Source organism: Mustelus asterias, chromosome 2 (assembly GCF_964213995.1).
Source record: "Mustelus asterias chromosome 2, sMusAst1.hap1.1, whole genome shotgun sequence".
Classification (NCBI taxonomy): Eukaryota; Metazoa; Chordata; class Chondrichthyes; order Carcharhiniformes; family Triakidae; genus Mustelus; species Mustelus asterias.
The window spans coordinates 75,612,515-75,628,976 of record NC_135802.1 but is presented as its reverse complement, the minus strand read 5'-3'; the positions used below and the strand labels follow the sequence as shown (position 1 = coordinate 75,628,976).

The window sequence follows — 16,462 nt, the reverse complement described above, 5'->3', positions numbered from 1 at the left end:
TACAAGACATTGGTAAGGCCACACTTGGAATACTGTGTGCAATTCTGGTCACCCTATTATAGAAAGGATGTTATTAAACTAGAAAGAGTGCAGAAAAGATTTACTAGGATGCTACTGGGACTTGATGGATTGAGTTATAAGGAGAGGCTGGATAGACTGGGACTTTTTTCTCTGGAGCGTAGGAGGCTGAGGGGTGATCTTATAGAGGTCTATAAAATAATGAGGGGCACAGATCAGCTAGATAGTCAATATCTTTTCCCAAAGGTAGGGGAGTCTAAAACTAGAGGGCATAGGTTTAAGGTGAGAGGGGAGAGATACAAAAGTGTCCAGAGGGGCAATTTTTTCACACAGGGTGGTGAGTATCTGGAACAAGCTGCCAGAGGTAGTAGCAGAGGCAGGTACAATTTTGTCTTTTAAAAAACATTTAGATAGTTACATGAGTATGATGGGTATAGGGGGATGTGGGCCAAATGCGGCAATTGGGATTAGCTTAGGGGTTTTTTTTTTAAAAAGGGCAGCGTGGACAAGTTGGGCCGAAGAGCCTGTTTCTATGCTGTAAACCTCTATGACTCTATGAATGGTGTTACATAGCGACAGGCTATTGTCGAAAGATCTAGAAATATTACTAAACTTGGCTGTAGCATGTCACGATACTGTTGAATAGAAATCAAAATAAACAATTATATAGCTGAAATAGTGAAGTATAGTTCTGATAATGTCATAAAGAAACAATGATGTGGAGATGCTGGCGTTGGACTGGGATAAACACGGTAAGAAGTTTAACAACACCTGGTTAAAGTCCAACAGATTTATTTGGTAGCAAAAGCCACACAAGCTTTCGGAGCTTGGAGCTCCAAGCTCCGAAAGCTTGTGTGGCTTTTGCTACCAAATAAATCTGTTGGACTTTAACCAGGTGTTGTTAAACTTCTTACTATAAAGAAATAATACAGTGCATTGGCCAGACCACACTTTTAATAGAGCATAGGGCTGGTCTCTGAGATGCAAGGAAGATAGTTGGGGCCTGAAAGTGCTGGAGAGAAGAGCTGTGTGACCACTGCTTTCAGGCAGATAATGATTTACGCTTTGCAAAGGTGGACTGGGGACATTTCAACAGCAATTTGTATTTAATCAACACTTTTAACATAGCAAAATATTCCAAGACAATTTACTTTTGGCTCAAACTCAGATGGTAATGAGAGAAATTACAAGAAGTGGCCTATATTCAATTGAAGGGGTGGACTTAAGGAGGCCTTTAAAGTATAGGGGAGATGTAACAGAGTGGAATTTGAGAGAGAGAGTTCCAGATCCTGGGGCTAAAATGGATTAAAAGCCATGAATTAAACCAAGAAATGTTGGATGCTGTGATGAAGAGAATTGACAGCATGGATTTGTTTTAACTAATGTATGATAATGCTATTGGTTAATTTTCTATTTTAGTGCTTTAGATAGGATATCTAACCATGATCATTGCTTCATGTTATACAAGTCTCTCAAGGCGGCACGATAGCACAGTGGTTAGCACTGCTGCCTCACAGCGCCAGGGACCCGGGTTTGATTCCCGGCTTGGGTTACTATCTGTGTGGCGTCTGCACGTTCTTCCCGTGTCTGCGTGGGTTTCCTCCGGGTGCTCCGGTTTCTTCCCACATTCTGAAAGATGTGCTGGTTAGATGCATTGACCCGAACAGGCGCCGGACTGTGGCGACTCGGGGCATTTCGCAGTAACTTCATTGCAGTGTTAATGTAAGTCTTACTTGTGACTAATAAATAAACTAAACTAAATTGTTTCTGATGGATGGACATGAATGAACTGGAAAGCTTTCTTAACTGTATTTGAGTTTTCAGAGTTATGTAGCTTATTCTTTCTTCATCCATGTACTGGTACAAATTTCCTCATGATGTAAATTGGATGTAGCTATAATTTATATTTACAATTTCAAATTCAAAGTTTTAACTAATTGACTTTCAACTAACTCACCAGGATGATAAAGTACTGTGTGCTGTTAATTTTAGCATTGATGGTGTTCCACAGCAGTAACAGTCTGGCTGACTGTATAGAAGATGGATGTCAACCTAGAAGTTAAAGAATTGGAGAGCAGGAGGTTGGGGAGAAGTGTAAAGACATAGTTGGAGAGAGAGAGAGATTCTTGGGATTCTTTTGAAGGCATGGATAGAAGTGGCAAATAACAATGGAAGAATGTGCAGCTTAGGTTGATTGGCCATGTTAAATTATCCCTTTAATGTCTGTCCCAAGATGGATAGGTTAGGGAAATTAACGGGGTAAATATGTGGAGTTACGAGGATAGGACCTGGGTAAGATACTCTGTCAGAGAGTTGGTGCAGACATGATAGGCTAAATGGCCTCTTCTGCACTGTAGGGATTCTATGATGAATTCCAGAGTCCAAGGTTGTGGTATGTAAAATAAAAGGTTTCTAATGGATTGGATGAAGCAGTGACTTCCAGTAGAGGAACTAAATTTATTAAACTTGCAGATCTGCATTCATTTTATGCAGTGAGACAGCTTGTTGTGGTGCAGGAGTTAAGTCTCTTCCTGGTCTCCTACAATTAACTCATTTCTTTTAAGCAAGTTCAAGCACTGGAAAATAATTCCAAAGAGTTATTTGTATTTGTTGCCTGGCTCTAATTTTTGTAATGCTATAAATTGCTTTCTTATGTGCTTTTGAATATTTTCTTTCTTTTTCCATGTCATTGATAACTCTTTATTTCATGCATCCTCCACTTCCCTTTGTCTTTTCCCAATATATTCACCTTCTCTTGGGTGTCTTGCAAAATGATTAGTGATTTCATTTATATGGAAATTCCTGTCTCAAATGCAAACTAACATATGAGGAAGAAGAAAGAAAAGATGCCAGCTAGATGAAGGGTTTCACATTCTTGTCTCCTTGATGAATTTCAAAAAACTGTATGTTTCCCTGAAGTCACTTTTCTTCCTATAGTATGCTTATAATCATGTTCAATTTGTTGATACTCCCTTCTCAGAGCCTCTATTTGATTTCCTGGAATCCAGGATGTATGATGCTTACCTGACTGAAATTGTTTTTTCTTGGGGGTTTTATTTAGACTGAACTATATCTACTATGATAAGCTTCTGATGCCTTCTCCACTATAAAGAGCAGGAGTGTGGTTAAGACATTATCATTTGCTGAAAAGTTTGCAATGCAATTTGTTGTTTTCATGAACTTTCACACACTGAAGTAAAAAGCATGCTAGAAAAATGTGCTGTGACTGAACAAAGTCTAATTCACCTGGAAGCACTGAATTCTATCAAAATTGAGTTTCCATTGCCTGGTCTCGCTTTGTCTTTGTTACCTCAACTTTATGTCCAGTCGTTTTGGTTCTGTGTTCCTCTTGATCCTGCACCAATTTTGAGGTCCTTTAGTTATGATTGAACAGTTGCAGATTAGTAAACCTGGTTGGGAGGATTTATTTTAAAGGGACTGATGATGTGGGGGTGGAAAGATAATCTGAAGCTAACCTCAGTTACCTTTAGAGATCAAAGAATACTTGCTGCAGGTATGTGAAATTGATTTTTTTTAAATCACGATGATTGAGACTGTTAATATTTGACCTCGACCATTCCTAGCAGGTCTGGCTACAGGTCACTTCAGTTCCACACTTGGTTATGAATGAACAATAAGTACTCCTTTTGCCTTGTAAATGTTGTTATACCTCAAGATACTCTTTTTTTTAAACACACACAACTCTCGTTTGGGAGTGTGCCTCTTCATAGGAGAAGGTTAGATGAGCTAAAACTTCTATTATATACTTTAAAATTATTCGTTCTATTCATGTTCTCATCGCCTGAGTTTGTAGTCTCAGTATGGCACTCTCAGTTTACTGCAATAAAACTGTAATTAAAGCATTTAATTCCTAAAATGTGGTGTGCTTTTGAAGTGCATAAGTATTTTAGACTGTTAATTATGTTCATTTTACATTTCTACAGTGTTCCACAATTGCCACAGCGAGGAGAAATGTCCACCTTGTACCTACCTCACTCAAAAATGGTGCATGGGGAAACATGAAGTAAGTATAGCTGAAAGAAACTCAACTTATTTTGAGATTTATCGCTCCTAGTCAGACCATACGTTTGAAAGAAAACTGCTGAACACCCATCTCTTTTCAGGCCCTCCTGGCAGTACCAGCTGATCACTTCTGAAAATCTCACTGGGTTCTGGCCATTGAATTCTATTTGGAATTCAGCAGATTTAGAGATATCTAGAAAAACATACAAATGTTGCAATAACTTAGGAAAATGGAAAAAAACTTGCAAGATGTATCAAAACTTCAAACAGCAAAAGTGTTTATAAATATGTTGAGGAAAGAAGAGTGGTAAAAGGGAAAATGAGCGTATTGAAGACCGACACGGGTGACATATATTACGTACTTGCTAAATAAGCGCTTTATATTCATTTTTACAGTAGAGGAAGAGAACAAAATACCAGCACTACAAGGGAACCTCAAAATAAGTTCAGGGAGAGGTACTTAATGTATTTAGTGTAAAATGTGGTAATGGAACATATGGTGGGTTAAGGACTGATAGTTTCTGCCCTAGATTATTATTTTTTTAAATGCATGCAGAAATTCTAGATGCATTAATAATGATTTTCCAAGAATCGCAAAATTCATGAATTATACCTTTTGTTTGGAAAATTGTAAATGTCATTATTATTTAAGGGCAAAGGGAGAAAAACCAAGAACTATAGACCTGTCAACATACGTTGCAGAGAAGGTATTTGAATCTATCATCAGGGGTAGAGTGACTGAGCTCTTGGAACAAGTGCAAGGATGATGTGATCAAGGGTTGGGCCAATTTTGAGGAAAAGGGTGATGGCAGCAGATTTAAAGAGAGATGGATGATACTTGAAAAGAGAGAAATGTTTCCAATATCAGCTAACTTGTCTCCAGAATTTAATTATAGTTGGAGATATAAGACAAATTAGAAACTAAAAAATGTTACCTCTCTTTGTTTCTTTATCTCTTAATTTCAACTCTCAATCTCCCGTTTTTGCATTCTGTTCGTGATTTTACATTGAATTAAATATTCTAGTTGGTACTTGCTAGTTTGAACACTTGACTTAGTGAGACTTCTTTATTCTGGTTGAAGAGGCAGTCAGGATGGATTTAATTTTTCCTTCCTCTCTTACCGGAAGTGCACTGCGAAGTAGGAGACTTGAAGAATTGAGTGGGAAGTCATGCGATGGAGTGTCTAATGCCTTCCCAACGACACCCCACCACACCCCAATTACATCAGGGGCTCGAAGGTCAAGGATGATTTTACCACACAGAGGCCAGTTGATCAATTAAAGGCCACTTATAGGCCTCCTCCAGTGGTTTTTCAGTGGTTGTGGGGACAGGAACAGTACACCACATGGTGAGATCTCCCTGCAGGGACCCACCGGATTGGATACCCTGTGCCCAGAAGTGCTGACCCTACTGGCAACAGCTGCCCCTGATGAAAGCGATTCCTTCCTCTGCCAAAACCCCTCATTGGGACCTGCCTGACTGACCCCAGCTCGCCATCACTGTCTGCTGCAGTTTCAACCATGGCTACCACTCCCTCTGATTCGCCAGCAACTCTTAGAGCTGGCAGTAACTTGTCAGATAGGCGTTTAAACCTCTTGGGACTTCTGGAAATGGCCAATTTAGGGCTGCCACTGACCTCCTAGCTGATAGATGGCACCACCTCTGTGGTGTTTAACTTCAGCCCATGGTTTCTTGGCCTGCTCACGCAAACCACAAATCCTCTGTAGAGGGTGTCTGCTGAAACGGTTCTCTTGTAACCATCACTTGTTGTGCAAAAGCCTACGCGCAAGTCCAATGGTGAACACTGCTGTCTCGCAGCGGTAGGGACCCAGACTTAATTCCAGCCTTGGATGACTGTCTGTGTGAAGTTTGCATATCTCCATGCGTTTCCTCGGGATGCTCTGGTTTCCTCCCACAGTGAGATGTGCAGGTTAGGTGGATTTGCCATGCTAAAATTGCTCCTTAATGTCCCAACATGTGTAGGTTAGAAGGATAAGCAGTGGTAAATGTGTGGGGTTACTGGGATAGGGTGGGGGAGAAGGCCAGGGTAAGATACTCTGTCAGAGAGTCGATGCAAACTCGATGGGCCAAATGGCCACCTTCTGCACTGTAGGAATTCTCTGATTCTATATGGGTAGCTAAAATTATAAAGGATGGCGAGTGATGTTCCTTCACTGCTGACTACAAAATCCAAGCTAATGGAACATTGACAGTTTTAATCCAAGTTCACTATAAGGAGCTTCAAATGTCATTTATTTTATAGAAAGTATGGGTCAGGAAGGCTAAGGAGTGACTGAATTGAGATCTACAAAATTGAGGGGCCTGGATAGAAAAGACCTGTTTCCCCTAGGGGGGAATAGATTAAGGTGAATGATCGAAGGGTTAGAGGGAACATGAGGAAAAACTTTTCCACCCAGAGAATAGGGGCATCTGAAATTAGCTGCCTAAGTAGATGATTGAGAATGAAATGCTCAACTCATTTAAAAGGTATCTGGATCTGCAACTGCTGTAATTTGTAAGGCTGTGGACCGAGTATTGGAAAATGAGATTAAAATTAGTAACTAGTTTCTTTTTTCTCTTTTTTGGCTGATGCAGATGCAATGGACTGACTGGCCATTTTCTGCACTGTAACCTTTCTATGGTTCTATAATCGGAATGTTAGGATTGTTAATCATAGATCATTAGAATGGGCATGTTGAGACAGTAAAGAAGATCAAAGTCTTTTCCCATGCTATGTTGTAAGGGTAGCGAGGGACCCTGTAATAAAAAAAGGTAGCTGTTTTCTTTTGGAAGAGTAACTGCTGTTAAGAAGTTGCCACATTGACTATAGTTTTTGGCTGAGAACTGTCTGCACATTGATGCAAACATTTCTTCTCTATTGCTCAAGAATTTTGTCAAAATTATTGTTATAAGCGACTTCCCGTTTTGGATGCATTCACTTGTTTATTGTGGATATCAGCTTGTTAGTAGTGTTTAGTAGCTTTGCTTTGATGGTTACATAATGTGTGTTGAACCATGAATCAATCACACTATACTGCTCATTAATGGCTAATTGTACACCTTCAGAGCCAACAGCAGAATTCACTGAGCTATCTTTTGATTAAATGTCAGTTTGGATGCTTGCTTGTCGTTGGTAGAGCATGTCGTTTGCAGTGGATCTGATGTTACGTGGTTTAAAACTCTGCTTTCTTTCCCAGATGCGGAACAATATTCCTTGTCACCTTACAGGCATTTCCTGTGGGCTTGCTTGTAGCAAACTCTTACCCTGTGGAATGCACAAATGTAAGAAGATTTGCCACAAAGGTGACTGTGTTACCGAGGAACAGTGTAAACAGCTGTGCATCATTCCACGGCCTGACTGCAATCATCCTTGCTCATCTCCATGTCATCAAGGTACACCTTGTCCAAAGACCCCATGTTATGCAGAGGTATGTTTATGGTGTATGATTTCCTTTCAGAAAATCAAATTAGCCTAGTGGAAGTAAATGGAATTGCATTTGCATAACATGTCATGACATCCAAAAACACTTTGAGGCGAGTGAGTTACTTTTGAAATGCAATCATTGTCGACAAATATGACAGTCAATGCACAAAACTTCCCCGTTAACAGTAATGAATGAATGAACTAAAGACACAAAATGCTGGAAGTTCTGTTTTTTTATTTCAAATTTCTAGCATCTGCAATGTTTTGCTTTTGTAAATGAATGAGTGACCTCTTCATCTGTTTTTGGTGGTAATGTCTCAGAGAAGAATTTTAGCCTGGGCACTGGGAGAACTCTTTGCTGTAGTAACATGGAATTCTTTTGCATCCCTTAAGCAGGTAGCTGTGCTCTTGCTTTAACATCTTATCCTAACGATGGTGCATTCCAGCATTCCCCCAGTATCTCCCTGAAGTGTGTACCATGATTTTGCCTGTGCATCTTTTTTAAAAGTAGTACAAGTATGTATGAATGTTGTGAAAATGAAGAGGAAAGAAATGGTTGCATTAAAATGCAGCGGTTTTAGAATGGGAGGAACTTAGAACTATCATCACTACTAGGGAAAAAGTACTGAGCAAACTAACTGAGATTAAAGGCAGGCAGGTCCCAAAGGCCTGATCACCTACAGTCTGGGGTTTTAAAGGAAATGGAGATAGTAGATCCATAGGTTACAATATTCCAAAATTTCCTGGATGTGAGAATGATTGGATTGGAAAAATGCTAATATAACACCCTTATTCAAGAAGGGAGGGAGGCAAAATGTAGGAAACGATAGGCCAATTACTTTAACATTTGTCGTTAGAAAATTGCTAAAATCCATTTTAAAGGAAACAATAACAGGAGGTTTAGAAGGTCAAAATGCAATCAATCAAAGTCATCATGGTTTTACAAAGGGTAAATCATGTTTGACTAATTTGCTTGAGTTCTTCAAAGATGTAACAAGCAAAATGGATAATGGTTATCCTGTGACTGTAGTATTTCTGGACTTCCAGAAGGTGCCACACAAAAGGTTAGGTGACATGGGATAATTTATTAACTTGGATAGAGGATTGGCTAACCAACAGAAAGCAGAGAACCAGGCTAAATGGTTCTTTTTCAGGTTGGCAAGGTGTAACTCACGGAGTGCCACAGGGTTCAGTCCTCAGACCCCAACAATTTACAATCTATGTTAATGATTTGAATGCAGGGACAGTAGGTACCATAGCCAAATTTGCAGATAATAGGTGGGATAGTAAATTGCGATAATGAAATAAGAAACTTACGAATGGATATGGGGCAGGTTAAGTGAATGGGGCAAAATTTGGTAGATGGAGTTTAATGTAGATAAGTGTGAGGTTATCCATTTTGGTGGAAAAATACAAAGGTAAATTATCTCAATGTAGAGAAATCGGGAGTGCTGCACTACAGAAGGATCTGGGTGTCCTCGTGCATGAATCGCAGAAAACTATGCAGGTACAGCAGATAATAAGAAAGGCAAATGGAATCTTGGCATTTATTGCGAAAGGAATATAATATAAAAGTAGTGAAATTGCTGCTATTGTACAAAACATTAGTGAGACTGCGCTTAGAATATTGTATTAGGTTTTGGTCCTCTTACTTGAGGGATGTAGTTACATTGGATGCTGTTCAGAGGAGGTTCACTAGATTGGTTACAGAGATGAGGGATTGGACTTGTGAAGAGAGATTGGACAGTTTAGGCCTATACTCCCTGGATGTACATGATGATAAGGGGGATTGAAAAAGTCGACATGAAGACGATGTTTCTTCTTGTAGGGCAATCTAGAACAAGAGGTCTTTGTTTTAGGATAAGGGATGGTTGATTGAAAACAGATGAGGAGAAATTGCATCTCTCGAAGTGTCATGAATCTGTGGAATTCACGACCCAGAGCGAGGTGGATGCCAGGACTTTGAGTAAATTTAAGGAAGAGGTGGACAGATTTTTAATTAATAAAGCTTTTGAAGGGCTATGGTGAATGTGGGCAGGTAAGTGGAGTTGAGGTCAAGATGAGATCAGCTATGATCATATTAAATGGCAGAGCAGGCTCAAGGGGCTAAATTGCCTACTCCTACACCTAGTTCTTATGATAATTGCCTTACAGTATAAGATATCAGTGTTTTGAACATAGGAGGAAGGTGTTGCAGAAAATCTAGTTTACACTTTATAAATGCAAAGTACAGGACCAATTCAATAGTAATCTGATTAAATGAAATAATTTGATAGTCTGGCTTTTAATAAGGATGCAAGAGTACAAATTAGTGACATTAGGCTAATAATAATGATTATAGCTGTTGTCTTGCAGGTGACATTGTATTGCAGCTGTCAGCGCAGGAAAGAGGTCATGATCTGCAGTGAAGCTTCCAGTAATTACCAGAGGTTTGTACTGCTTCCAGTTCTGGCTGATGCTGCTGTGTGAAATTTGTATATCAGACATGCAATTTGATTAATCGATGAGGAATCCCAATATCAGTGAACCATACTTTTCCTCTTTCTGGCGATTGGGATAAAGCATTTTTTGTTTAAATTCCTTTCTTCAGCAACAACCAATTTTGTTTCCTAAGCCATACCCAGAGGAGATATTATCCAAAAATGTTTTGTATTGTCCAGTTTATGAAACTTTTGATTCGACCATTGCACGCATAGATGGCATGTTCTAATGAAGGCCCTTCAGCCTAATTGATTTCAACTGTAGCTACTTCCCATTGCATCACCTATCTGTTTCTAAAATTGTATCGGTGTTCTGGCCTCAGCTACCTTTCCTGTTCCTCTCTCTGACTGTCGGACCCGCCAAATATGGAAATATTTATAGATCTGGACTAAATTGATCCTTCACCAGCTTGAAGCATTGCTTATGAGCAAGGAGTAGGAGTCTCAAGGAAACCTTGTGTTGCAATTGATCAATCTCCCCTTGTTCTCACGCATGCCCACAATCCCACCATCTTTCCCAGATTTCCAATCATCAGTCCAACAGCCCTCTGCATCCAATCTGTGGCTTTCTACCACAGACTTTCTTGACTGACAACCTGCCAAACTAGCTGCTGGGTTGGTAGCAGGATAAAAAAATGTACAGGTCCTGCCGTTAAATTCAACAAGTCTGTCACCTTCATGGGATTTCTGGGCCTCCCCATGAAAATACACTCCTATGAGTGTAAGGAAAGCGTACAAAAGGTTCAGAGAGCTTGGTGAAGATAGGGATCTAGATGAGTATACGGCTTGTAGGAAGGGACTAAAGAAGGAAATTAGGAGAGCCAGAAGGGGTCACGAGAAGGCCTTGGCAAGTAGAATTAAGGAAAACCCTAAGGCGTTCTATTAATATGTGAAGAGTAAAAGGATGAGACGTGAAGGAATAGGGCCTATAAAAGGTGAAGGCGGGAAAATCAGTACAGAACCAGTAGAAATGGCAGAGGTGCTTAATGAGTATTTTGCCTCGGTTTTCACAGAGGAGAAGGACCTGGGTGGATGTACTGTGGGCTTGCGGTGGACTGAAAAGATTGAGTATGTGGACTTTAACAAAGAGGTTGCGCTGGAATCTTTGAATGGCATCAAGATAGATAAATCGCCGGGTTCGGATGGGATGCACCCCAGGTTACTCTGGGAGACGAGGGAAGAGATTGCAGAGCCTCTGGCGATGATCTTTGCGTCGTCGATGGAGACGGGAGAGGTGCCGGAGGATTGCGGATGTTGTTCCTATTTTCAAGAAGGGGAATAGGGAAAGCCCAGGAAATTACCGACCGCTGAGTCTAACCTCAGTGGTTGGTAAGCTGATGGAGAAGATCCTGAGGGACAAGATTTATGAGCATTTAGAGAGGTTTAGTATGCTCAAGAATACTCAGCATGGCTTTGTCAAAGGCAGATCGTGCCTTACGAGCCCTGGTGGAGTTCTTCAAAAATGTGACTAAACACATTGACGAAGGGAAAGCGGTAGATGTGGTTTATATGGATTTTAGCAAGGCGTTCGATAAGGTTTCCCATGCAAGGCTTCTAGAAAAAGTGAGAGGGCATGGGATCCAAGGTGCTGCTGCCCTGTGGATCCAGAACTGGCTTGCCCAAAGGAGGCAGAGAGTGGGTATAGATGGGTCTTTTTCTAAATGGAGGTCGTTCACCAGTGGTGTGCCCCAGGGATCTGTTCTGGGACCCTTGCTGTTTGTCATTTTCATAAATGACCTGGATGAGGAAATGGAGGGATGGGTTGGTAAGTTTGCCGATGACACGAAGGTTGGTGGGGTTGTGGATAGTCTGGAGGGATGCCAGAAGTTACAGAGGGACATAGATAGGATGCAAGACTGGGCGGAGAAGTGGCAGATGGGCTTCAACCTGGATAAATGCATAGTGGTCCATTTTGGCAGGTCAAATGAGATGAAGGAGTACAATATAAAGGGAAAGACTCTTAGTACTGTAGAGGATCAGAAGGACCTTGGGGTCCGGGTCCATAGGACCCTAAAATCGGTCTCGCAGGTGGAGGAGGTGGTTAAGAAGGCGTATGGTGTGCTGGCCTTTATCAATCGAGGGATTGAGTTTAGGAGTCCGGGGATAATGATGCAGCTATATAAGGCCCTCATCAGACCCCACTTGGAGTACTGTGCTCAGTTCTGGTCGCCTCATTACAGGAAGGATGTGGAAAAGATTGAAAGGGTGCAGAGGCGATTTACAAGGATGTTGCCTGGATTGAGTGGCATGCCTTATGAGGATAGGCTGAGGGAGCTCGGTCTTTTCTCCTTGGAGAGACATAGGATGAGAGGAGACCTAATAGAGGTATATAAGATGTTGAGAGGCATAGATCGGGTGGACTCTGAGGCTTTTTCCCAGGGTGGAAATGTCTGCTACGAGAGGACACAGGTTTTAAGGTGCTGGGGTGTAGGTACAGGGGAAATGTTAGGGAGAAGTTTTTCACACAGAGGGTGGTGGGCGAGTGGAATCGGCTGCCGTCAGTGGTGGTGGAGGCAAACTCAATAGGGTCTTTTAAGAGACTCCTGGATGAGTACATGGGACTTAATAGGATGGAGGGTTATAGGTAGGCCTAAAAGGTAGGGATATGTTCGGCACAACTTGTGGGGCCGAAGGGCCTGTTTTGTGCTGTAGTTTTCTATGTTTCTATGATTCAGGGGCGGTGGGTTTGTTTCTAAAAATATTGTGGAATTTCTTTTTGCAGACATGTTAATGGCATTTTCAAGTCTCACAACACCAGGTTAAAGTCCAACAGGTTTATTTGGTAGCAAATACCATAAGCTTTCGGAGCGCTGCCCCTTCGTCAGATGGAGTGAAAATCTGTTCTCCAACAGTGCACAGAGACACAACATCAAGCTACAGAATACTAATTAGAATGCAAATCTCTACAGCCAGCCAGGTCTTAAAGGTACAGATAATGTGGGTGGAGGGAACATTAAACACAGGTTAAAGAGATGTGTATTGTCTCCAGACAGAACAGCTAGTAAGATTCTGCAAGATCAGGAGGCAAGCTGTGGGGGTTACTGATAATGTGACATAAATCCAACATCCCGGTTTAGGCCGTCCTCATGTGTGCGGAACTTGGCTATCAGTTTCTGCTCAGCGACTCAGCGCTGTCGTGTGTCGTGAAGGCCGCCTTGGAGAACGCTTACCTGAGGATCCAAGGCTGAATGCCCGTGACTGCTGAAGTGCTCCCCCACAGGAAGAGAACAGTCTTGCTTGGTGATTGTCGAGCGGTGTTCATTCATCCGTTGTTGTAGCGTCTGCATGGTTTCCCCAATGTACCATGCCTCGGGACATCCTTTCCTGCAGCGCATCGGGTAGACAATGTTGGCTGAGTTGCAAGAGTATGTACCGTGTACCTGGTAGATCGTGTTCTCACGTGAGATGATGGCATCCGTGTCGATGATCTGGCACGTCTTGCAGAGGTTGCTGTGGCAGGGTTATGTGGTGTCATGGTCACTGTTCTCCTGAAGGCTGGGTAGTTTGCTGCGGACAATGGTCTGTTTGAGGTTGCGTGGTTGTTTGAAGGCAAGAAGTGGGGGTGTGGGGATGACCTTGGCGAGATGTTCGTCTTCATCAATGACATGTTGAAGGCTCCGGAGGAGATGCCGTAGCTTCTCCGCTCCGGGGAAGTACTGGACAACGAAGGGTACTCTGTCCACCGTGTCCCGTGTTTGTCTTCTGAGGAGGTCGATGCGGTTTTTCGCTGTGGCGCGTCGGAACTGTTGATCGATGAGTCGAGCGCCATATCCTGTTCTTATGAGGGCATCTTTCAGCGTCTGGAGGTGCCTGTTGCGATCCTCCTCATCCGAGCAGATCCTGTGTATTCGGAGGGCTTGTCCGTAGGGGATGGCTTCTTTTACGTGTTTAGGGTGGAAGCTGGAGAAGTGGAGCATCATGAAGTTATCCGTGGGTTTGCGGTACAGTGAGGTGCTGAGGTGACCGTCCTTAATGGAGATGCGTGTATCCAAGAATGCAACCGATTCCGGAGAGTAGTCCATGATGAGTCTGATGGTGGGATGGAACTTGTTGATGTCATCATATAGTTGTTTCAGCGATTGCTCACCATGACTCCAAAGGAAGAAAATGTCATCGATGTATCTAGTGTATAGCATCGGTTGAAGGTCCTGTGCGGTGAAGAAGTCTTGTTCGAACCTGTGCATGAAGATGTTGGCATATTGAGGTGCGAATTTTGTCCCCATGGCTGTTCCGTGTGTCTGGATGAAGAACTGGTTGTTGAAGGTGAAGATATTGTGGTCCAGGATGAAGCGGATGAGTTGTAAAATTGCATCTGGAAACTGGCAGTTGACGGCATTGAGTACTGAGGCCGTTGCAGCAATGCCATCCTCGTGGGGGATGCTGGTGTAGAGTGCCGAGACATCCATTGTGACAAGGAGTGCTCCTGGTTCAACTGCTCCATGTGTGTTGAGTTTCTGTAGGAAGTCCGTAGTGTCGCGACAAAAGCTGGGGGTTCTTTGTACAATGGGTTTCAAGATGCCCTCGACATAGCCGGAGAGGTTCTCGCACAGGGTTCCATTTCCTGAAACGATGGGACGGCCGGGTGTGTTTGCCTTGTGTATTTTTGGGAGGCAGTAGAGATCTCCAACGCGTGGAGTACGTGGGATGAGAGCATGGAGGGTGCTCTGAAGGTCCGGATCAAAGGTTTTGATCAGAGTGTGGAGTTGACGGGTGTGTTCTTTGGTCGGATCTCTGGGTAACTGTCTGTAGTGTTCTTCGTTGTTCAGTTGTCGGTACACTTCTTTGCAGTAATCCGTTCTGTTCAGTATGACGATGGCCCCTCCTTTGTCTGCTGGTTTGATGACAATGTTGCGGTTGGTCTTGAGAGCGTGGATGGCGTTGCGTTGTGCTTGGGTGATGTTCGGTGCTGTCTTGTGAGTGCGGCTGATGAATTTGGTGTTGACGCACCTCCTGATGGCTTGGGCATACATGTCAAGTCGAGTGCAGCTGCCTTCCGGAGGAGTCCAATTCGACTGTGCACTGTTGGAGAACAGATTTTCACTCCATCTGACGAAGGGGCAGCGCTCCGAAAGCTTATGGTATTTGCTACCAAATAAACCTGTTGGACTTTAACCTGGTGTTGTGAGACTTCTTACTGTGCTTACCCCAGTCCAACGCCGGCATCTCCACATAATGGCATTTTCACCAGTGGTATATGATGGTGCATGTCCTCAAGTCTGACGTGGTGGTTTTGTAGTTCTTTTATATAGTCTTGAAACTATTGAATGAAATTGTCCTTTAAATTGCCTATCCAATCATTGAATAATGTAGGTACCTAGGGGTCCTAGCTTTGGCCAGGATGCTGTCCTTTAGAACTATTGAGGAACAATAGAACTTTGCAAAGTCCAAATGTAGATTAGCCGTTCAGTGGGCAAAATATATCTACACAGTACTCCTTAATGGTGCATAACTCGCCATTGAAATGGATGAGCACTTGGCACATCATGACATTCAAGTACTGGTAAATGGGATTAGGTCAGAGTTCAGGTGTTTCTCACATGTCAGTGCAGACTCGATGGGCTGAAGGGCCTCTTCTACGCTGTATTATTCTATGAAAGAAGGGCCTTTTTCAGCCCATGTGAAATTCAGGACAAAGGTATAAGTTATATCTGTGGCACAGATAGGAAATGGCAGAGGAAATGACAGGAAATGAGAGAAGACTGCCAAACACAAACCTGATGTAGAGATGTCGGCGTTGGACTGGGGTAAGCACAGTAAGAAGTCACGCAACACCAGGTTAAAGTCCAACAGGTTTATTTGGTATCACAAGCTTTCAGAGTGCTGCTCCTTCATCAGGATACATAAACCTGTAACTTGAGTACTTTGGGATGGGAATCAGTCTACGTGGGGGGCTCCTTTGCTAAAGACCTGAGACTCTGGATTAGGACGTTGCTAATGAATAAGAACATGGATCATCATTGTGGCTGGTATGCTAGAAAATGCTGCATGTATGTTCTTATGCTATTTTGAAGGCAAATATCAATTGCATATAGCTGATGAGCAAACTTTTAATGACAGCTGCTGAAGGGCGTTACTTTGTGGTAGGTGTGAGAATATGCGTTCACATCACAGGAACTTGATGCCGATCATCAGGTTACATGGGTAAACAGCTATTACCAAAATTCTTAACTAATTGGGTTCATGAAAGTACAGAAGGCGATGATAAAGTCCGTGTGTTTTACATTGGGTTGTGAACTGATTGAGGTATATAAAATGATCTTAACAAGGTGGACAAGAATGACTTTTTGTGGATGAGCCCAGAACTAGGGGCACTCCTTTGAAATTAGGTGTCGCCCTCATAGGACAAAGGTAAGGAGAAATTTTTTCTGAAGGTTGTGCACCTTTAGAATGCTGCGTCAGAAGGTGGTGAAAGTGGGATCACTGAATATTTTTAAGGCAGAGGTAGATAGATTCTTGTTAGGCAGGAATCAAAGGGTAAATGAGAAGGTGGAATTCAAGACCCAAACGTATCAGCTG

The 16,462-nt window shown here is 42.4% G+C and overlaps 1 protein-coding gene across 2 annotated transcripts in view; it reads left to right on the top strand.

Annotated features, from left to right (window-relative positions):
* Window positions 1–16,462, top strand: part of nfx1 (nuclear transcription factor, X-box binding 1) — an 80,510-nt gene that overhangs the window by 42,072 nt on the left and 21,976 nt on the right. For both annotated transcript variants that reach the window (XM_078237523.1, XM_078237533.1), the window contains exons 15-17: window positions 3,963–4,042; window positions 7,240–7,470; window positions 9,822–9,895. In XM_078237523.1, the coding sequence (XP_078093649.1) occupies window positions 3,963–4,042; window positions 7,240–7,470; window positions 9,822–9,895 (385 nt within the window). The remainder of the gene's footprint in view (window positions 1–3,962; window positions 4,043–7,239; window positions 7,471–9,821; window positions 9,896–16,462) is intronic.